Source organism: Crocodylus siamensis, chromosome 4, assembly GCF_052110815.1.
Source record: "Crocodylus siamensis isolate JL-2025a chromosome 4, ASM5211081v1, whole genome shotgun sequence".
Lineage (NCBI taxonomy): Eukaryota > Metazoa > Chordata > Crocodylia > Crocodylidae > Crocodylus > Crocodylus siamensis.
The window spans coordinates 96,717,181-96,738,704 of NC_143398.1; the positions used below are offsets into that span (position 1 = coordinate 96,717,181).

A 21,524-nucleotide genomic window follows, 5' to 3' on the forward strand; every position below is an offset into this window, starting at 1 on the left:
GGCCCCGCCCCCCCGATTGGCTGCGGTGTGCGGCGCGTCGAGGCTTTCCAGTGGGTGACGCAGCTTCCTGTTGTGTGCCCCGCCCCTGCACCATCCGCTCTGCGATTGGCTCGGCTCTGCGATTGGCTCGGCTCTGCCATTGGGCGAAGCGCTGGCTACATCACCCACTTCTCGTTGCCACTTCCTTCCCCACCCCCTGCCTCCAGCTCCAGGTTTGGCTGATTGGCTCCGCGTCATCGCTGGCCAGGCCGCTCATTGGCTACGCCCGGTCTGAGTCACTCGCCCCGCCCTTGTTGCCGGGGTGACGGGCTAGTCCCCGCCCCTCCATGTCCGCGCGGCCTGGGCCCGGCGGCGGCGGCGGCGGCAGCGATGGAGGATGGCGGCGCCGCTGGGGCCGCGGCCGCGGTCGGGGCCGGGGGCAGCGAGGAGGCGCCGCGCGGGGTGCTGGGGCTGGGGCCGGAGGGCGGCGCGGCGGGGCTCGGCTGCCTGCACGTGCTGTGGCAGCGGGACTCGCCGGCCGGCAAGATCCCTGCGCGCCGCCTGCGCCGCACCGCGCGCCTGCACTGCAAGCTGGGGCCCACGGGCAAGGAGTTCCACGGTGAGGGCCGGCCGGGCGGGGGGCTCTGCGGCCGCGTTGCCGGTAGGCTCCAGAGTGAGCGCCATGCCAGCCGTGCAGCTGCCCGGGGGAAATGGGGCGAGGGTCAGTAGGTTCCAGAGTGAACTATGCCAGCCCCGCTAGCTTGTGTGGTCGCTAGTAGGTTTTGTGCATGCCATGGTGCTCATGCAAGCTCATGCACTTGTAAGCAGGTTCCAGCGTCAACGCTGCACTGGTCGTGCTGGCCCGTGTGGTTGTCTTCAGTACCAGAGTGAGCATTGCCACTCGTGCCCACCTGCCTGGTTATTGGCAGGCTCCAGAGTGAATGCCGTGTGAGTTGTGCCGGCTCCTGTGGTTGTCAGTGGGCTCCAGAGTGCTCTTAACTCCACTTGACAGAGGAGTGCGCCGGGCTGAGGGCCCCTGTGCTCCTGGGCTGGATTCAGGTTTTGAAAAGGGGGGGTATGGAGGGTGAGGTGCCATCACATGCAAACAACACTGGTTTTTCTCCAGTTAAAAAGACACTAGAAGCTTTACTAATCTGTTAGGGCTGAGGGCTCCCTTGCTCAGTTTGAGATTGTTTTAAACTCATTCCAGTGATGTTAGATTAAAGCAAAAACAGTCTGCCGGGCTGAGAAATTGGAGCTGGGTGACCCGTAGCAGCAAACGAGCAGCAGAATTACAGAACAAAGGTTCGCTGGGTGGGTGGACTTGTCAGTAGGTTCCAGCGTGAATGGCACAATTAATCAAACTGGCTCGTGCAGTTGTCCGTAGGCATCCAGACCATTAAAAAGAACAGGGTCATTAAGGCCTGTGGAATGGACAGTTTAGAAGGGATGACGTAGATAAGCATCCACAAAGTCAAGTGTCTCCCTCAGCACCGCCTGACTAGAAATGCTCCTGCCACTGCCAGCAATTGGTTTTTGACTTCAGGTGGAACAGGCATCAAAGCGGGGTGTGAGTGCAGCATTCCCCCCACCTCCAATCTGCCCCGTCCCTGTGCAGCAGTTAAAGGTGAGAGGCACATTTTTAAGAGAATAAGAGGTAGATTCCAAGTGCAGAACATGGCGTCCCCCAAGGAAAACCATAACCTCTCAGGTGCTGTCAGCTAGACCAGTGCAATCCCTTCTAATCCCTTTCTGACACTTGTCAAGAATTGAAAAGAATGTAAGAGATTCAACTAACAAGTAAGGAAATAATCTGTCAGGTGCTTAGGAAAGGAAAAGAGGGGATAGGAAAATGCACCACTGAGTCAATTCAGGCAAAGGGTCGTGGGAGAAAAAACACATCCAAGGTCAGATGTTTCAGCACCGTCTCAGGGTCTTTCTGTAGCCTTGCATGCCAGCAAAAATATTTTTGTCAGACTACCTCTACCTTCCAGAGGTGGAGCAGGGAGGAGATAGTGGTGTCTAAGATTAGCTGTGCAGGGGAGTTGGGAAAAGGCATTCATTTGAGTTAATTTTGCATTTAAAGTTGATCCTGAAGGGAACTTCTTCTGGGAGTTCTCCCCCAAAGGAAAGGCTTATGAGCAGCTCTAAAAGAAAAACATTACATCTCCTTTTTTTTCAGTAGCTTGCTCAAATATCCCTTTCTCCTGGAGGAGTCAAGCCCCTGTGTTTGATTGAGTTCCTTAACTTATTCTTGAGCTAAGCGGAAGCATCTGACAAGGAAACCATCCCTGTTCCCTGTTCAGTTTCCATTAACCTCTTTCTCATTTTTGCAGCTCTGAAAAGGCTGAGAGAATCCGCCAATGCTAATGACCTAGACACAGGTGAGACTTCACCAGGTGGGCTTACTTCCAAACTTTGCTCTGGAAGGGCAGGTTTGCACTGGGCATCTTCAGGAAAAGGAGTAGGAAATAGGGTTTGGACATAGCGGGACTGGTCTAGAGTGATGTCTGCTTTTCCTATGTCACAGCTGTAAAACCAGTGTTCCATGCTGATATCTCTGTGTGTTGAATCTTGCAGTGTTCTGTGCTGCCTCACACCAGTGAAATGATTGATAACAACTTGCTAATGGTAGAACCTCAAGGGGTAATCATGTATGAGACAGCTTGTTGTAGAGAGGAACAAGGGAAACCTTTCCTCAGATATCTCTTTCCCTCATTCCCATTTCTGTCCAAACATGTCATAGCTGCTGCACCAGTCAGGCCCTCACTCTGTTTACGCTCTCGTCTCATCTCTCTCTCTCTCGGTGATGTCAGTGCAGCAACTCTTGGAGGATGGGGTTGACCCCTGCGCTGCAGATGACAAAGGCCGTACAGCCCTACACTTTGCCTCCTGCAATGGCAACGACCGCATTGGTGAGTAGAAAGAGGTGTTCATGATCTAGCATCCTCAGGGAGGAAGAGCAGAGGAATCCGATTCAGTTCTGCATTGATTTAGAATCAGGATTTCTGTTGCAAACCATGGCACGATACATTCTACTTAAGATCATCACAGACTTAAGGGGCAAAGGGAAGAGACTGAAGTTGGTCCGTTTCATTGTTTCTAGTGCAGTTGCTTCTGGACCATGGGGCAGACCCAAATCAGAGAGATGGGCTGGGGAATACTCCATTACACTTGGGTAAGTGTCTGGAACTTGAAATGGCGTCTCCTGTAACTTTTGTAAACAAAGGTAAAGAAATCTCACCCATTTCCCTTTCTACTCCTCCGTATTCTGGCAACCAGTGCCTGTTCTTGAAGACTTGGGAGGGATGCTCTTTAGATCCTATTTGCTCTGTTGTTTTTAACTGAAATCTTCAGAGTCCCAGGCAAGGGAAGTGTATCGCCTCCTTCCTGCTGGCTCTGATGAAGAAGAAACTATCCAGATGGAAGTAGATTTTTGGGCAGACTTCAAATGGAAGTGCTCCTGTGTGCAACTACAAAGAGCCCCGTCAGATGTTGAGTGTCTGTGCCCAGCAGGCTCTGGACTAGAGCAGAATCCCTTTCACTGAGTTGTGTGTCTTGTTTTTCCTCCCCAGCTGCCTGCACAAATCATGTTCCTGTCATCACCACACTGCTCCGCGGAGGTAACACTTCCTCTTCGCAAATTATAAAAAGTTACCACCTTCTCTGTGATGCTCCCTGAGGATGCTGCCTCTTTAAAACAAACCTCCCTCTCTCCCTCACTCTTTGCATCTTTCAGGGGCCAGAGTAGATGCCCTAGACCGAGCTGGGAGGACACCTCTGCACCTAGCCAAATCCAAGCTGAACATCCTGCAGGAAGGGCTCTCTCAGAGTCTAGAGGCTGTGCGCCTTGAAGTGAAACAGGTAAGAACCATTCCTGCTGCCTGCTCCTCCAGGGTGTCTGTGTTCCAAGCACTGACATTCTGCCCTACACCCCCTAGGGAAAAGATCTCAAAGGTTCACCCTGAGCCTTACAGTGCATCAGGCTACTATGGCTAAGGCATACCAGTTTCTCTAGGCAATGGCACATGAGGGAGTGAAGTGGCTAGCATCACATCCAGCACAATAGTTGAACACAACTCTAGAACTGTAGCAAGGTGCCTTAGCTAGGCTGCCACTGCATCCCTGTAATAGGGGTAATGTTTAGTAACAGGTTTAATAGTCTTATGTTAGGGTGCACACCATAGCCCACAGGCTGCCCCCCCCCAAATTTTATTAAGAGGATGTGGAAAGCAAAACAGCGAGTCCTGCATCCATGCTATGTAGCCATTTGCTAATTTGTATATGCATATGTATGTACAGTTCAGTTTCGTGCTTGTAAAGATAAGGGCTCCTGTGTGAGCAGAGTAGATCCCACTGTGACAGCCCTCTACTGGAATGCATACTCAGCAAGTGGCCCTCAGTGAAGTCTGAGCTGCTCGTTCCTGCCTTAGGAGCTCTGCTCTGATGTGGTCCCTGACCTTCCTCCTTCCTCACTTTGACAGCTCCTCTGCGCCCTTTCTTTCCTTAAATGCTTCCACTGAGTTTTTGCACGGTCTCTCCAGTGGTGTTGGCCTAACTGCACTGAACATGAAACTGTTCCAGGTCTTAGTGCTCAAACTGTCTGGCTGACAGACAGGAGAGAGGACTCTGTCCTTGGATGTTTCTGACACAATCAGTCAGTGAAGGACTAGTGCACAGTTAAGAATTGCTCTGTATTTGCCACAGCACTGCCATATTGACTGCTTCCCAAGGTGACCCTGTATGGCTGCTCCATTCTAACAGCTATGTGTGGGCTAGTAGATCAATGAATTCTGATCTGAGTATGATCTGTGTGTAATCAAGTTGTGGTCTAACTTCTGACAGTACGCTAGCCTGTGCTGCTACAAATAGCCCTGTCTAGCCATTTTGGAAAGAGGTGCTCTCCTGGTGGGAGCTTTGCTACTTGCTTCTGAACTGTCACAGTGCTCAAAGCGGTTCTGCTAATAGCCCCCTCTGTCCTGGTGTGGTTGCTGCTCTGATTTCATAATATGAGAGTCCAGCCCTATTGCAGTCATGCTGCTTCTGCATCTCACCCCAGCTGCTTGTTTCAGATCATCCAAATGTTGCGGGAGTACCTAGAGCGTTTGGGGCGCCATGAGCAGCGAGAGCAGCTGGATGACCTCTGCTCCAAGTTACAGATGACCAGCACTAAGGAGCAGGTAAGTTGGCCCACTGGGCTTAAAGCAGGGGTGGGCAATTATTTCAGGCAGAGGGCTGTCAGGGACCACATGGGTAACCCTGCCCCTTGATAGGTGCCCTGCCCCCGGCCACCATCTTGTGACTGTAAATCCCATCTCCTAACCCCTCACCTTTGCCACCAGAAGTCCCTCCCCTTGCCCCAGGAAGTACTCCTTTCAGCAAGGGATTTTGCCATCTCAGAACCAGAAAAATACCAAAAGATAGTCTAAAAAGCAAACATCTACAACATTCATTAATTGATTTCAAAAACATTTTTGTCCGGGTTTACATGTATTTGTATAATGTGCATAGAGGTAATTATATATAGTAACTTAAAATGAAGTCTCACTCTCATATATTGTGGGGAGGTGGGTATAAGTTTGTGGGGGTATGTGAGGTGTTGGGGTGGGTGTGGGAGCATGCGAGTGTGTGTGTGGATATGTGGTGTGGGTGGGTATGGGGTTTGTGGGGGGCTGCATGAAGGGATGTGGATGTAGAGATCTGTGTGTATGGCAGTGTGAGGGGAGGTGTGGGTGCATGTGTATGGTAGGGTGTGCATGTCACCCCCCCCATGTGTCACACACACACACGCACACATGCACGGTACCGGTGCGGCCCTGTGCTTCTGCAGTCCAGGGCTGTAGCCAGGAGCTGTGTGGTGCTGGAGCAGTGCATGGGAAGGAAGACAGGGAAAGGGCTGGGGGTGGGGCTGGGCTGCTTGGTCCCGCTGGCTCCCCCTGGGTCTTACTGCCCCTAGGTCCTGCCATCTTTGGCAGGCAGCTAGGAGCAAATAAATATTAATTTACTGAATTTTTTTTAGCGGCCCTGCAGGCTGGAGAGAATGGTTTTGTGGGCCAAATGCAGCCCATAAGCCATACTTTGCCTGCTCCTGGCCTAAAGGCAGGCAGATTGACTCTCCTACTTTGTTGCCCACCACACCTACATCCAAGAGCAAAGGAACAGCTTTCTTAGGGTAATATTCAAGCCTGGGGAATGAGGTGCGGGCACTTCTTCCTCTGGGCTGCTGGCCTATATCAGGTCCCAACTATAATGGCTGCCAGATCCTATGATAGCAGACATGTGTGAGGGGAGGGAAGCCTGTGTGATTTCTGGCACATGCACATTCATATCCAGAAAGCAGCACTGGCATGGATACTCTTAACAGCAGTTTTGGCAGCAAGGTCAAAGATCAAATGAGAAGAGAATTTCCCCGCTCCTCCATTCAAGGCTAGGAAGAAGCATGTTGTTGTGGGGCTGATGGGAGGAAGCGTGCAGTGTTTATGCTGCAGAATCTATGTAGCTCTAGAAAGGCATGTTTTTAAAGTGCTCTTCCAGACAGTACAGGGTATGGGACAAAGTCCTGGCACCAGCAAAATGTACATCGCCACTATATGGATTGTTGAAGTGACCTTGGACACTGATGTCTACTAATTTCTTCAGGAAGCTGGTAGAGGCTCCCTTCACCTGAGCAGCTTAAAAGTAGATAGGGAAGAATTAGACAGGATATGGAAACCTCCTCACAAAAGCCAAGGAACAGCATGGTTTTGACCTAATACAGGTTCTATGGTTTTGGTGTTGGCATTGCTATAATACTGCTTCCCTTGCAGTTACTCTGCTGGCACTTCATGGCTGGCTGTTGCTGGAGAATCAAAGTCCCTCTTTTCCTTCCCCTGCTCACCTCACAGTAACATCTGTATTGTTTCTCTGGCAGGTGGACGAGGTCACGGACCTCCTGGCTAGCTTCACCTCACTCAGCCTGCAGATGCAGAATATGGAGAAGAGGTAACAGGCTTCCAGACCATTCCCCTGGCTGAAAGGAAGAGCCCAGGGGAGAAGGGCAGCTGCAGCTTGGCTCTTGGCTCATTGTCAAATGTTGCTGCCACTGCCAGATATCCTGTTGTGCTGGACCTGCACCCCACAAGGCACTCAGCTCTCAGATTGTTGTCTTGGGTGCAACCTCTGCCACTGTTATGAGGGGCCAGGAGGACAACTGAATGCAGCAGCTGCTGACTTGTTTAAAACAAAAGACCCTTTTTCCTTGTGGTCCTCCTCTCAAATGGATGGTTTACTGCATGGGCTGGCCTCAGTAGAATGTATTCCTGAAAGCCTCCTGTATCCAGCATGGTTGACAGTCACAAGAGTCTCCCATGTTGTCATCAACCCCAGTTAGGTGCTGTTATGCAGCAACGAGCATGTACACAGGCTTTCATGTACAGACCTACTATCAGGCACATTTCAACATTGTCACAGTGGTGCCATGCATGGATTTAGGTGACATGTTCAAATGATGAGAGGCTCTGTATTGCATCACATCACTTCCACTTGCTGCATGTCCTTTAAGCTGACCTCTTCAGGAGATGAGAATTTTGCCAGAACTCACTGAGCGTCACTTAGTGGAACCAGGAGAGTCAGAGACTTCATCCCAAATTCCCCCAAAAGGTCTGCTGTCAGAGTGGGACACAAAGCTTTTCATCACTAGGTTACAGCTTCAGGTCTGACTTCAGATTCAAGTAATCATTTAAAGGTTTGTGCACAGATATTTTAATGAAACCCTTGTTAAAAAGAGATAGGAAAAGTTCCTAGATGATGGCTGCATGATCCTAAGCTTGGGTCCTTTGGGTGATACGGTTTGAGGCCGACACATACCCACATTCCACCATTGTGACTTGATTTTTCCCCTGGCATTCCCAGCCAAAAGGTCACATACCAAATGGGCCATGGAAAACCATTGTTTTACTTTGCAGCCTGGCTGACCTGAGACACATTGTTGAACTAGAATGGGAGCCAGTTTATGTTGTTGCTGCTGCCTTTGTATCACTAAATCCTGGATCTGAAACAGAAGCAACATTCTCCTTTTCTATGAGAGACAGTCAAGATAGTCTCAGAGAGGGGGAGGAATCTTGAACAAGCTCAGCACTCTGGTTGAGTTTGACACCTCTCTTGTAAAGGGCGCAGGGAACTGTCTCATAATGGTGTTTTCTTTCTTCTGCCCATTCATGACCCTTAAGACCCAGACAGATCCCAATTAGCCTATGGATTCTTAGGAGCAGTTAGTACAGTCTCCAAATCGTGAACATTCCAAGAATATTCTTTTTAGATACTGAGGACAATCAGGTCACAGGCTTTTTAATACCAGATGCATCCCTTGTCTGAGATGAGACTGACTATACCCATCTATCTTGTGTCTGGATTTCACAATGACACATGCTGCTTCATAGGATGGTTAGTCCTCTGGGCAGGGGGAGGTTGGACTGACTGCATTCTGATTTTGCTGGAGTTGTCACTGTGAATATAAAGACTGTTCCAACATGCTGGATACAGAGAAAGGGGGTAGGAGACAATCTGAACTTACACATTTTGAATTTCAATAAAATATTGCCACCTTTTTCTTGGTGTCCTCGGCCGGTTCTTTCTTCTCAGCATTTACATTTATGCCTCTTTTATGTATCTCCTGTGCCTGGAGGCTGGAACTGGACTCAGTAATTGCTTCTCTCAAAGTTAGAGCTGAAGTTAGGCTAACTGTTGAGTTATCTTGAGCTTAAACACTGATCCATTTGTAGTCTGAAGTGGCCTCCAACAGACTAAATCCCAGTACAAAGGAATCATTATATTTACAGTTTACGAAAATTATATGATCTTTTGCATAAGTAAGAGCAAGGCTGGTCAGGCAGTACTGCTTTAGAGAGCTCATTTGGAGTACAGCTGAGGGGGAAAAGGGTTTGACGGTCATTGTAGTTTGCCAAGTGCGAAAGAAGAGAATGTGCTATGAGAGATTTTACTGACTAAATCCTGAGTGGATTCAGGGGAAGAAGAGCATCTCACAAACAAGGTAATGATATATTTTATACTGATAAAATATAAAAAGCACAAACTAAGAGATCAAAAGCAGCTGCAGAATTACCATATTTACTCAAATAGAAGACAACTCTAATTATACAACCCCCCCTCAATAATTAGATTTTATATATGGAAAATTTATAAATATTTTCCAGGTGTAGAATCTAATTATTGGAGATCTGCCTTCAATTTGTCCCCCTCCCATTGTTACAGCAGGGGAAAAATTTGAGGGGTAAGTTAGCTCCTTTGCTCTCTGCTTCCCCTATCAGTCCTTTCTCCATCTTCTATCTTGCAGAACACATAGAAGCAAGGAGCAAATTTGAAAACAGTAACCTTGAAATTAGATATGGCTGTAACAATTTGCATATAGAACCCATACACTTAGTTCATCCAGAATTGATGCATGTTACCTTTTTCTGAAACTGCTGCAAGTTTTAGCACAAGTACTCCAAGGTATTCCACAAGACTTTCCTTGGAGTCTCAGAACAGCAGAAACTTCCTTTGCCTGAAGAAGGGTGACTGTGCCCGAAAGCTTGTTAAGAACTTGTTCCCAACTACTCAGTTGGTCTAATAAAAGATACCACATCTACTCAAAGAACCTTGCTGTACTCCACAAACATACTTTTGAGCAATATTTTGGTATATATGTATATAGAAATATATATGCCTTCTGACCAATCTGGTTCACTCGACAGTCTATGACTATGACACACATCTACAGTTAAACTGTAGATTCCCTGCCCTCAATCAATGCCGACCTCATGAAGGAACACCTTGAGAGGCTGGACACCTTCAAGTCAGCCGGCCCTGACGGTTTACACCCCAGGTTACTCAAGGAGCTGGCAAGCATCATAGCCCAGCCCTGGCACATATCTTCGAGAGCTCCTGGTGCTCTGGTGAAATGTCTGAAGACTGGAAGAAGGCCAATGTGGTGCCTGTCTTCAAGAAAGGGAGGAAAGTGGATCTGGCTAACTACAGGCCCATCAGCCTGACCTCTAACCCAGGGAAAGTCTTAGAAAAGATTATTAAAGAGGCTATTTTCAACAGACTGGCGGACGCCAACTTCCTAGGGGATAGCCAGCGCGGGTCTGTTGCAGGCAGGTCTTGCTTGACCAATCTTACCTCCTTTTATGACCAGGTGACCTATCACCTGGACAAGGGAGAGGAGATTGACGTCATATATCTTGCCTTCAAAAAAGCCTTCGATCTGGTATCCCATGATCACCTCTTGGCAAAACTGGCCAACTGTGGCCTCGGGTCCACCATGATCCACTGGCTGGGGAATTGGCTCTGTGGTCGGACCCAGAGGGTGGTGGTTGACGGAAGTCAATTGTCATGGTGCCCTGTGACTAGTGAGGTCCCCAAAGGCTCTGTCCTTGGACCCATGTTGTTCAACATCTTCATTAATGATGTGGACATTGGAGTCAGAAGCGGACTGGCCAAGTTCGCCGATGATACCAAACTCTGGGGTAAAGCATCCACCTGAGGACAGGAGGGTGATCCAGGCTGACCTTGACAGGCTCAGGAAATGGGCAGATGAGAACCTGATGATGTTTAACACCAAAAAATGCAAGGTTCTCCACCTTGGGAGGAAAAATCTGCAGCATCCTTATGGGCTCGGCAGTCCTGCTGGCTAGCACTATGGATGAAAGGGACTTGGGGGTCATGACTGACCACAAGATGAACATGAGCCTGCAATGTGATGCTATGGCCAGTAAAGCAAGCAAAATGCTGGCTTGCATCCACAGATGCTTCTCAAGCAAATCCCAGGACGTCCTCTCGTCATACTCAGCATTGGTGAGGCCACAGCTGGAGTACTGTGTTCTGTTTTGGGCTCCTCAATTCAAAAAGGATGTGGAGAAGCTTAAGAGAGTCCAGAGAAGAGCCACGCACATGATTAGAGGTCAGGAAAACAGACCTTATGATGACAGGCTGAGAGCTATGGGGCTCTTTAGCCTGGAAAAGCTCAGGCTCAGGGGTGATCTGATGGCCACCTATAAGTTTATCAGGGTGACCACCAGGATCTGGGGGAACGAATGTTCACCAGTGTCCCAAGGGATGACAAGATTGAATGGTTATAAATTCTGGCAAGACCTTTTCAGACTGGACATAAGGAAGAATTTCTTCACTGCCCGAGCCCCCAAGGTCTGGAATAGCCTGCCACCGGAGGTGGTTCGTGCACCTACATTGAGCACCTTCAAGAGAAATTTGAATGCTTATCTTGCTGGGATCCTGTGACCCCAGCTGACTTCCTGCCGCTTGGGCAGGGGCTGGACACAATGATCTTCACAATGATCTTCCAAGGTCCCTTCCAGCCCTAATGTCTATGAAATCGACGTAGAAGAGGTGCAGGGCAACCTGGTTTGACTTCACCTCATGGAGGCCAGGGCCAAACTAATCATACGTGCCAGGCTGAGAGACTGGGCAATAGAGGGATTCTGAATGAAAGAAATGGGAAAGAAAGGCACAGCTCAGTTGTGGAAGTGACAAAGAAGCTGAACTGTATGCAATATAGTGGCTGAAAAAGAGTCGGTGGTGAGAGGGGACTGCGCTTAATTGGCACTTCCATAGATTATATTTAGATGGGCTGCACTGATCTAGCCTTACAGTAGGCATCTCAGCCTTTTAACTAAGATCAGATGTAGCATTTTTGGCACCAAGGAGAGGGTATCAGGGCTGGCTCTGGCTCTCCTGGCACTGGCCTTGTATTGCAGTACCTCCAGGGCCACTGCCAGTTCCCTGTGGAGGGAACTCTCTCCCCCTCCTCCTCCCCTTTTTTTAAGGGCAAAAAAAATGGTTCCCATCTGTGTCCCAATATGGGCTATGTGTTGTATAGTCATGTTCAGTGTTGGTTGAATTTAATCAACTTCATAGTCAGTTTCTGTTACTGAGCACATGCTGCCTTAGGCAACAATTATTGATAAACAGTCTATCTAATGAGGTTTCCTCATATGCAGTTATAAAAGGAGGTTCTTCATAACCTTGTCTTGTATTTGAGTAAATATGATTAAGACAAGAGCCAAGCAGACAAGAGCAATAGTAGAGTTCTGAGGGCTAACAATTCACTTTAGCTAGGATCAAAGCCTGTTTGCTTGGGAGCCTATTTTTCCTGGTCCTACCCTCTGTAGTGAACTGTTGAACTTTCATAGCATCCCTCACCCAGGCTAAATACAGACAGTCAAAAAGCCCAAGCCTGAATTGATTCAAACTTTGCAGCTGCTGCCCCTCAGCCTATTCTAACTGCTGGAGAACGGCGCCCAGGCTGACCCTGGCCCCTGCAGTGATGTGCACGGCACAGGTTCACCCCTTCAGCCCCAAATGCTATTACCTGCATCCTCCATGCTACTGCATGCTGAGATGGGCATGCACTGTTTGTTTCCCCTACCTGGCAGTGGTGGCAATACTGCAGCATGGCCCCGTATGCCAGGTGCAGCACACTACCCATACAGCTTCTCCACCGCCGTTGCTATCTGCCTGCCCAGTAGCCAACTACAGTATGGCAGCATGGGTAGCGCCTACTAGTACAGCCAGGGTGGGTCCCACTGACGGCAGCAGGGAAACTGTAGGGGTTGCGCCCCATGCCTGGCACACAGGACTGTGCTGCACTCCCACCACCGCTGGGTAGAGGAAGTGAGCAGTGCATACCCAACTGGGTGTCCGCCAGCCAGGGGAACACAGGTAATAGCACTTGAGGCTGAGTCCGCACCATGTACCCCACTGCAGGGGCTGCGGCTGGCTCAGGTGCCACTCTCCAGCAGGCAGAAGGGGCAGCCAGGCAGGAGGTGCTCCCCCAGCTGTATGCTCAGCTTGGCTCTGCCCTGGGCTAGCATGGACACACTGGAGCTGCTTCTCTGCTCCCCCAGCCTGGGTCCCTCTGCTTGGTGGGGCTCACACCCAGGACAGAGCCACCATGATTCCTCTGTGCATGTCCCCACCTAGGCTCGGGGCCATTTTGTTTCCCCTCCCTCTTCCTGACCTGGCCTTTGCCCCTGGGCTGCCCCAAGCGAAATGCAGCTCCCAGCAGCTGGGAAGTGCAGTGGGATTGCCCCTTGGCTGGGAGGGCAGCTTTGGGGGTCCGGGGCCGTGCTGAGCCCCAAGCAGGAGGGAAAAAAACTGGGCAGCTGGGGTCCCTGCTGGTGGGAGAGGGGATGCAGTGTGGTTTAATCCCTATAATGCCATAGGGCTCCAGGGATGGGGTACTCACTCAGACCTCCATACCTTTGGGGTTTCGCAGAGACCAGTGGGGTGGTGAACAGCTTTATCTTTATTAGCAACTGGATTCAGCAACTCACACACTCACAGCCTGCACAAAGAGCAAAAACCCACCAGCCAAATCACACCCACAGGACATCAGTGGGAGAGACTGGGTTATCCCACTGCTGACCCCTTAAATGTACATTACATATACCACACTCCCCCTCTGTCCCATGCCCCTATCCCCTCCACTCCAGGGGGGAAAAGTCTGGCGGCAGCTACATTCCCAGCACACCCAACCCCTTGTCAGCCAGCCATCACTGCTTCAGCTGGTGCGGGGGGAGGCACCCCTGCAAAGCATGCTGAGATGCTGGGGGCTGTAATTTAACTTGAACTAGGAAGGGGTCTGGGACAGAAGTTCCATAAACTGGTTTGACCTAAATCAGTTAAGTCTGATACTACATTCAACCAGGTTGATCTAAAACTAGTTTCAACCATTTTGAAACTGGTTTAGGTGCACTGAACTTCTGTTCTGTTATAGGTTTAAACCAGTTTCTGATCACTCAAACCAGTTTGTGTGTAACATCTCTCCCTAGCACACAAGCTGTTCTTCTCAGGTCTGCTTTCAGCTCCAAATGCCTTTGCACAGAACTGTTTCCCAGTGTCCTAAGAAATATGCTTGCTGCTGGCCACACTCTGCAGTGTGGCATCTGGGAATCTTCCTGCCCACTGTCTTGCTCAGTTAGAGGGCTCTGCTTTAGAAGGAACCCCCTCTACAGTAAAAGGGTGGTGATGCTTATGAGTGATGAACCTGTCCTACCATGCTTTTAAGTCCTAGCATGTCTGCAGCATCTGATTTGCTTTGTCCTCATGCCTCACTTAATCTTAGGATCTTCTCTTTGGGCAAGGTGGCCTGTACTATACAGCGCAGTCCCTACCTTAACTTGCAATACATTGGCGGGAGCTCTGCGGCAGCTTCACACCTATTTTTTAAGTGTTTGTTTTTAATGAATTAGTTGCGAATATTCCCATCTGTACAGACTTGCCTGTGCTGTGTTTTTGGCTGTTAAATCCAATTATGTGCTATTCACAGAGGCTCCTCCAAAGCGAAGGCCCTGGTGAATGGTAGTGGATGCTCCTTGGGGCTACGGAATCAAATTGTCTCCACGCTCAGGCAGACAGTGCTTCACACCCGCTTTGCACCTTCCCTTGCGCTTGAGCATTTATAGGGAGGATGAAGAAAGCACCAGGAAATGTGGGGCCCCTGCAAGATCCTCTGGGCAATCTGGTGGTTGTGCCAGAGGAGAAAGCAGACCTCTAACCAATTCTTCACCTCTGTTTTCTTGTGCAGGAACCGGGACTTCCCCACCGTGATGCAAGATGGACTCAAGGGGAACGCCTCCAGACCTCAGGTTGGGGAGGACTGGGTTAGAGAGCTTCTGGAGGGGCTGGACGTGTTCAGATCAGTGGGTCCAGATGCTCTCCACCTCAGGGTGTTGAGGGAGCTAGCTGGGGTTATTGCAGGGCCCTTGGCACGGCTTTATGAGTGCGCGTGGTGCTCGGGCCAGGTGCCAGATGATTGGAAGGTAGCCAATGTGATCCCCATCTTTAAAAAAGGGAGGAGAGAGGATCTGGGCAACCATAGGCCTGTCAGTCTTACCTCAATCCTAGGGAAACTCTTTGAGAAGATCATCATGGAGCACATCTGTGATGGGCTGGCCTCAGAGATGATGTTCAAGGGCAATCAGCATGGTTTCATTAGGGGCAGGTCATGTCAGACCCACCTGATTGCCTTTTATGATCAGGTCACAAAGGCTGGATGCAGGTGTCACTGTGGATGTAGTCTTTCTGGACTTCAGGAAGGTCTTTGACACCGTCTCCCACCCCATCCTCATGAAAAAATTGGGCGACTGTGGCATTGATGCCTACACAGTCAGATGGATTGCAGATTGGCTGAAGGGTTGCACTCAGAGGGTGGTGGTGGATGGGTCATATTTGACCTGGGGAGAAGTGGGCAGCGGAGTCCCCCAGGGCTCGGTCCTTCAGCCTGCACTATTCAATTTCTTTATCAGTGATTTGGATGACGGGGTGAAAAGCAACCTGTTTAAATTCGCTGATGATACCAAAATTTGGGGTAAGGTGAGCATGCTAGTAGGGAGGGAAAGACTACAGCAATACCTGGATAGGTTGCAGGATTGGGCTAGCAAAAACAGGATGCGCTTCAACACTGACAAGTGCAGGGTGCTGCACTTAGGCAGTAGTAACCAGCAGCACACTTATAAGATGGGAAACTCCCTTCTTGAGAGCATGGAGGCAGCTGCTCAGTTTTTCCCCCTCCTGCTTGGGGCTCTGCCAGCTGGGGGAGGGACTGGCTTGTCAATGTGCGATTAGGGCCAAAATATAGCTGTGCTGTGTCACACTTTCATGACTATGTACAAAACACAGTGGCAAAGTTACACAGTTGTCCGCAAACAAAAGAGTCTTCCCTGAAACGGCTGATCTCATGTACAAGAGGAATGTACTCTGCAGCATAAGCAAACTCAGAGAGCTCACTACCTCTTGCTCTTCAGCTGCTGAAATAATGAAACCCCAGGGTATCAAAACAGCTTGAGGCATTCTCCCTCTCTCCCTTCCTCTTTACTTGCTTTCTAGCAGTCTCCAAATCCTAGTCATAACTACCTCCTCACTTCCAGAATCCTTGTGAAGCACCTCCAGCTGCCCCCTCTCTCACTTCTCATCTGCATCCTCTTCCTGCAGACTCAATGAGCAGATCTGATCTCATCTCTGCCTTCCTAGAGAAAGATGCTTACAGAACAAATACTGTTTCTCTGCAGAGACGGAGGCCAGCATGGGAGAGCCCACCAGTGAATTAGTGGAAGAGCCAGCATTTGATTAGCTAGTTGATAAAGGAGACTGGGCAGATAAAGAGCATGTCTCGACTTCTCTCAAAGTTTTCGCAGAGAAAGATCCTAACAAGAGGCTATTAACAGAATTAAGGAGCCGGGGGAGGGGGGGACAGGGTGTGAAGGCTTGTCCTTCATTTGGTAAATCATTAGAAGATATGAGATAAGCACCAAGAGCAGTCAGTTTTTATCCATACTAATGGTTCACAACAGCTCCCCTTGTTCAATGTTGCTGACCCTTTGGCCCAGAGCCTGGCAGATGGTATTTTCAAGGGTACAAGTCAGGTACACGTTAAGTGTCATACTACTGTAGATAACTAAGGGTGGTCAAGCAGGGCACTAGCCCAGGGCATTGCTTCAGGGGGCACCCCAGATCAGCACCCTTCACTGCCTTATTTGCTACCAGCACCCAGCATACAAAACTTCCTTGCTTTAGCTCTGGTGATCCGATTCATTTACTAACTGCAAAAAGTCCCATTCCCCTGAACACGGAAACCACAAATGGGGCAATTTCCTTCCACAGAAACCCCCTCAGCTGCCACTCCAGCAAGAACCTTGCCCCAAGATATTACATCCCTCAAGTCACATGCAGCACTTCTGATTTTCTGCCTCCAGCCTCCCTGCCAGACAGCCAGGAAAACCCCTCAAGAGTCCACACAGAGCTCAGCTCTTCTGACCAACCCCGAGAGGTCACACTAGTGTCTGAGACCCTCTCAGACACTAGCCACCCAGCCCCCAGCTGTTTCTACTGCATAAAGAGATTTTACTGCTTCTCCTATTGGAGTGCAGAAGAGTGCCTGGCACTCTTATAGGATTCCCTATGGTCTGCAACTGTTTCTGGATCAAGATCCAACTGCTGGCAGCCATTATCACCTTTCAGCTTAATCAATGATCTGGAAAAAGAAGAGGTGAACAGTGATGAGGTAAAATTAGCAGATGATACAGGATTCATTAGGTTACGTGAGCTAGAGAGGACTGGTGAGCTGCAGAGGGAATTGGCAGGGCTGGGTGATGGCATATTAAACAGAGCAGAAATAGAGAGCCACTGGCCTGGCTCACACCTCCTACTGGGCTCTAAATTGGCTGGGACCAGTAACACAACTAGGGCAGGGTGAGCTAGACCCCAATTCCAGGCAGCAATTTAAAAGAAGCACCAGCTCTCTCTAGCTTCCCCTTCCCCCACACCTCAGCCTCTGCATCCCAAGTTCAAAATGGCTAGTTATGCTGCTGTCTGGGATCATGCAGGAGCGGAGGCTGGGGATGCTGAACACCTGTGTGGTAAATGAGAGGGGATTCTGGTGCAGAAAGGGAGTTGTAACTTGGCAGAATACTCTTTTCCAGTCCCTAACTATAGACCTTTTCATTTGCTAACACTAACATCTGCTTCCTCCTCCCCTCCCCCCCAAAAAAAACAAACCAAAAAAACCCCAAAACCTTTGAGGTTTCCCTCCCCTTGATGGAGCAGTGCAAATGGCTTTTCCCCTGCAAAGGTAAGCTTGCCCTCAAACCTTTCCCAAAATAAATACAAATGTCTTCTCTTCCTCATTGCTAGATATATTTAAAAGGCACCAGGTGCACTACTGGCTACCCCTTCCTGTCCCCTTCTCCAAAACATGTTCAGGGGCAGCTCTTCATTCAAATGACTGAGCCTTGTGCAGCAGGAGGGTGTGGCTGGACAGCTGTCATGGGTGGAGTATTACTGTTGTATGATCAAAGGCCACTATTCTGCAGTATCTTAATGGCAAATAGGCAGCAACATTGCCACTCTGTGTGGCACAGTCTGAGTCTGTGACTAAGTGACCAACAGCTGTTGGCTGAGTACAGACAGGAGAACCTAACAGAGATCACAGTCTGTCTCCCTGGCAGTGGGAAATGGCTCTGCCTGTTTGTTTATTAACAGGCTCTTCCCTTAAGTCAATGATGCTCAGTCTTTTTGACCTTACAGTCCACTTCCAGCTCCCAGCACCCAGGCTCTGCTACCCCCAGCTGCCACAGGCCAGCTCAGCCTTGCTCCTCGCAGATTGCCTCCCCACAAAATCATGCAAAGCTGCACAGGCAACTGCCTCACCACATTCTTTCCAAGCGCGCTGTAGAGATAGCTATGCCAACTCTACAGGCACTGAGCTCTGGAATAGAAACAGCTTAGCAACATCCACGCTGTGCTGCACCTGGGCTAATTAGCCCCAACACCCTCTCACTGAACTAATTAAACCCACAGCAGCACCCCAGGAGAGCAGCTCTGCTGCTTTGGTTCAGCAGGTGGCACATGCAATGGCCTAGTGCGGTGCTGCCTGGTGCCACAGCAATGTTAGGAAGGGGCAAGCGGGCTCCCGCCTCCTGTCTGCTCTTGTGGTCCACAGGCAGCAGCTGCACAGCCCACCAGTGGGGGGAGTTCAGCTCAGCCATAGCATCAGGGGAGGCAGTGGTTGTTAGGACTAGGTCTGGTCACAGGTACTCAAATGCTGGCTTGCAAGCCAAATGTGGCCTGCAGAGTCTTGGTATCCAGCCCATGGGGCTCCTTGCAGGTTGGCAAAGTTGGTGGGGGAGGTAGTGGCAAGCAATAAGAAATACTGCCACCTTCTGCCATTGCCAAATGCCCAAACTCCAAGCCCTGTGGTGGGTCGGAGTCAAGCGATGCCCCACTTTCTCCCACCACAGGGCTGGGCCTGGGTTGGGCCACATCCCTTTGCAGGGCCAGGCTGTGTCCCCTGCACCTTGCAAAGCTAGGCCACGCTGCTTTCCCCTGCTTGGGACCAGGCTGGGACTCCATTACGCCCCTTTGCTCCCTCTTTTGCCCCTGCGGGGCTGTCAGGCCCTCTCCCCCCCGGCAGAGCTGGGCTGGGGCTGAGTTGCCCCACTCTGCGTGGCTGGATGGGGCCCTGTCAAGTCCACTTCAGGCACCTGGTTGGGAGCACCAGCTACTGATCCAGCCTGTGGAGGGGAAAGGTTGAACACCACTGGCTAGGCAGATAGATTAAAAAAAGAAAAGTGAGGCACACTTACCAAAACGCAGGTCCACAGTATGAAGTGTATACCTACCCCTGCAGTGCTACTGCAGTAAACCAACACCTCAGCTTGTGCCAGGAGACTTCTGTGCAAGACATTTCTGCGATACCTTCCACTGTCTGCAGGACCTTCCAAAGGACTAAGATGCTTTGCAATCCTTCATGAATGAACCTTCTCGTACACTTGTTAGAAATATTATTAAAAATGCATTATCAATAGCAGATTTAGAAAAAAAAACACAGCTGCTACCCCTCCTTGTCTCCTTAATGGGAGAGGGAAGGGGGGGGTTGGAAATTGAAGGGAAAAACCACCAAAGGCCCTTTGTACTAAGGTATCACTCCCTCTCTGTTCTGCAAATTTACTATCTCTTTGTTACACTAAATCACACTTTCTTTCATGACCCCCACATTCTTAGGCTAAGATAAGAGCAAATGCCATTTTTGCCTTCAGGTTGAACCTTGAGTAACCTTGGGTCCCATCTACGCACGCGTGATAACCTAATGCATATTAAGCCTACCCGCCCCACATACTTAAGTAGTTAATTATAATGCACATGGGACGTATGAAGCGACATGTTTACATATATGTTTGTATGAACCGGAAATGAGTTGTAAAAATTCCTCCTTCTGCACACGTGGTCAGGAGAGAGGGGATAAAAGCCTGCTAATAATTGTGCCCGGGGGCAGAGTGATTGATCTTTTGTCTCTCTCTCTGACCCTATTTGCAAATATATACCTTTTGTGTTGCTAATAAAGTGTGTCTGTAGCTGAAGATTTTTTTCCGCCTCCCGAGAAACGAACCACGATTTTAATTCAATACACTCACACATTCGGGCAATTCCTTCCAAGGTCCCCTCCCCCAGCTTCCTCTCCCATCAGCTGAGAGCAGCTGGGACCTGCTCAGATTTACGTAGGGGCAAGAAGCATTAAATGGCTGGTCTCATGATTCAGTCACTGTGTCAGAGCTCAGGAGATGCAAGTTCACTTCCTTGTCTATGCACCCTGTGTATAAATGTGGGCAATGCACATCAGCTCTGGCTTGGTTCTTTTTGTGCCTATTGTTTACCTTAATCACAGGTGCAGATCAGGGGGAAATGGATGTACTTGCACCCACCTTTGATTTCTGCTTTACCTGAAGTTGAAAACTGTCTACCTGGAAATACCAGCATTTCTAGTCAGGCAGTGTTGAGAGAGTTGTTTGACGTCATGGCTTGTTATAATCTACCAGATCCCTTCTAAACTCTTCATTCTGCAGGTGTTAACAATCCTCTTCTTTTAAATTGTTTTCATGCTCAGCCCATCAAGCTATCCTTTGTTCTGCAATTTTGCTGCCTGTTTGCTACTCCTGGTCATGAAGCTCCTATTTCACAGCCCTGCAGATTGTTTTGAACTCATGTCAGTGACATTATATTTGTTTTTGCTTCAATCTCAAACTGAATAATACAACCCTAGGTCTCTAGTATATTAGCAAAGCTTCTAGTTTGTTTTCAATGGGATTAAAATGTGTTGTTCTATATATAGCAGATGCACCTCACCATCTGGACTCCCCTTTTCGACATTCAGATCTGCCCATGCTCAGTTGTAAGCTGTTTGTGGCAGGGACACTCCCTACAGCAAGGGTGGGCAATTATTTTGGGCAGAGGGCTGCTTACTGAGTTTTGGCAGGCCATCAAAGGCTGCATAACATGTAGTCCAGGGCAGATATATATTAATTGTCTACATTTTTAAGGCCCTGCAGGCCGGATTGAATGGCCTGGCAGGCCACATCCAGCTCCTGAGCTGCATTTTGCCAACCCCTGTCCTACAGGCTAACAGCTGGTGCCTGTCAGTGCTGCAGCATTACAGACAACAGCAGCCTAGTGAAACTGAGAACAGGACCTGGAAGCCCAGCTCACAGTTCCCAGCTGTAGTCAATAGCTGGGGAAAGAGCCCAGTCCAGTTCTTGAAGGACAGGTGCTCAAACACTCTCCTTCCCCATGTGAAAAAGGATCAGTCAAAGTGGCAAGGCAAAAGCCAAGGAGGTACAATGCTGCCATTCTACTAAGGGCAGCCCCCTTCTTCCCCCATCCACACAGATGGGCCTGGCTACAAAGCAAGCAAGCAAGCAGAGCAGAGCGTGGGAGGGTCTCAGAAGAGCATGGGAAAGCCTGTGCATTGCCCTTCCTGGAGAAGCAGAATAGCTTCCAGGCAGCAGCTTTTACCAGCAGGCAGCTCAAGAGAACTATAACTGCAGGTGGAAATGGAGGAGGAGTTCCCCTTCCTGCCTAGCCAGACCCTATGCCTTGCCTCCTCAGACAAGACTGAATCCTGAGCACTCATTCAGAACAGCAAAACCAGCCCTTGAACTCGTGAAACCACTGTCCTCATTAAAACTGTGCTACAGATAAGGGCCTCTGAACAGGTCTCA

The 21,524-nt window shown here is 49.5% G+C and overlaps 1 protein-coding gene across 1 annotated transcript; it reads left to right on the forward strand.

Annotated features, from left to right (window-relative positions):
• The first annotated feature begins 308 nt into the window (after window positions 1-308).
• ANKRD54 (ankyrin repeat domain 54) lies at window positions 309-8,565 on the forward strand. The gene is made up of 8 exons (XM_090043059.1): window positions 309-598; window positions 2,316-2,363; window positions 2,796-2,894; window positions 3,086-3,157; window positions 3,555-3,602; window positions 3,719-3,843; window positions 5,052-5,159; window positions 6,890-8,565. Exons 1-8 carry the CDS (start codon window positions 370-372, stop codon window positions 6,962-6,964), a joined length of 804 nt encoding a protein of 267 aa, XP_089899185.1. The 5' UTR covers window positions 309-369; the 3' UTR covers window positions 6,965-8,565.
• The last annotated feature ends 12,959 nt before the right edge of the window (window positions 8,566-21,524 follow it).

Excerpts from the sequence above, each read along its gene's own strand:
- ANKRD54 (XM_090043059.1), top strand. The coding sequence starts at position 370 with ATGGAGGATGGCGGCGCCGCTGGGGCCGCGGCCGCGGTCGGGGCCGGG. Across the intron at positions 2,364-2,795 it reads TGCTAATGACCTAGACACAG|TGCAGCAACTCTTGGAGGAT; the intron begins GTGAGACTTCAC and ends CGGTGATGTCAG. Across the intron at positions 2,895-3,085 it reads CAATGGCAACGACCGCATTG|TGCAGTTGCTTCTGGACCAT; the intron begins GTGAGTAGAAAG and ends CATTGTTTCTAG.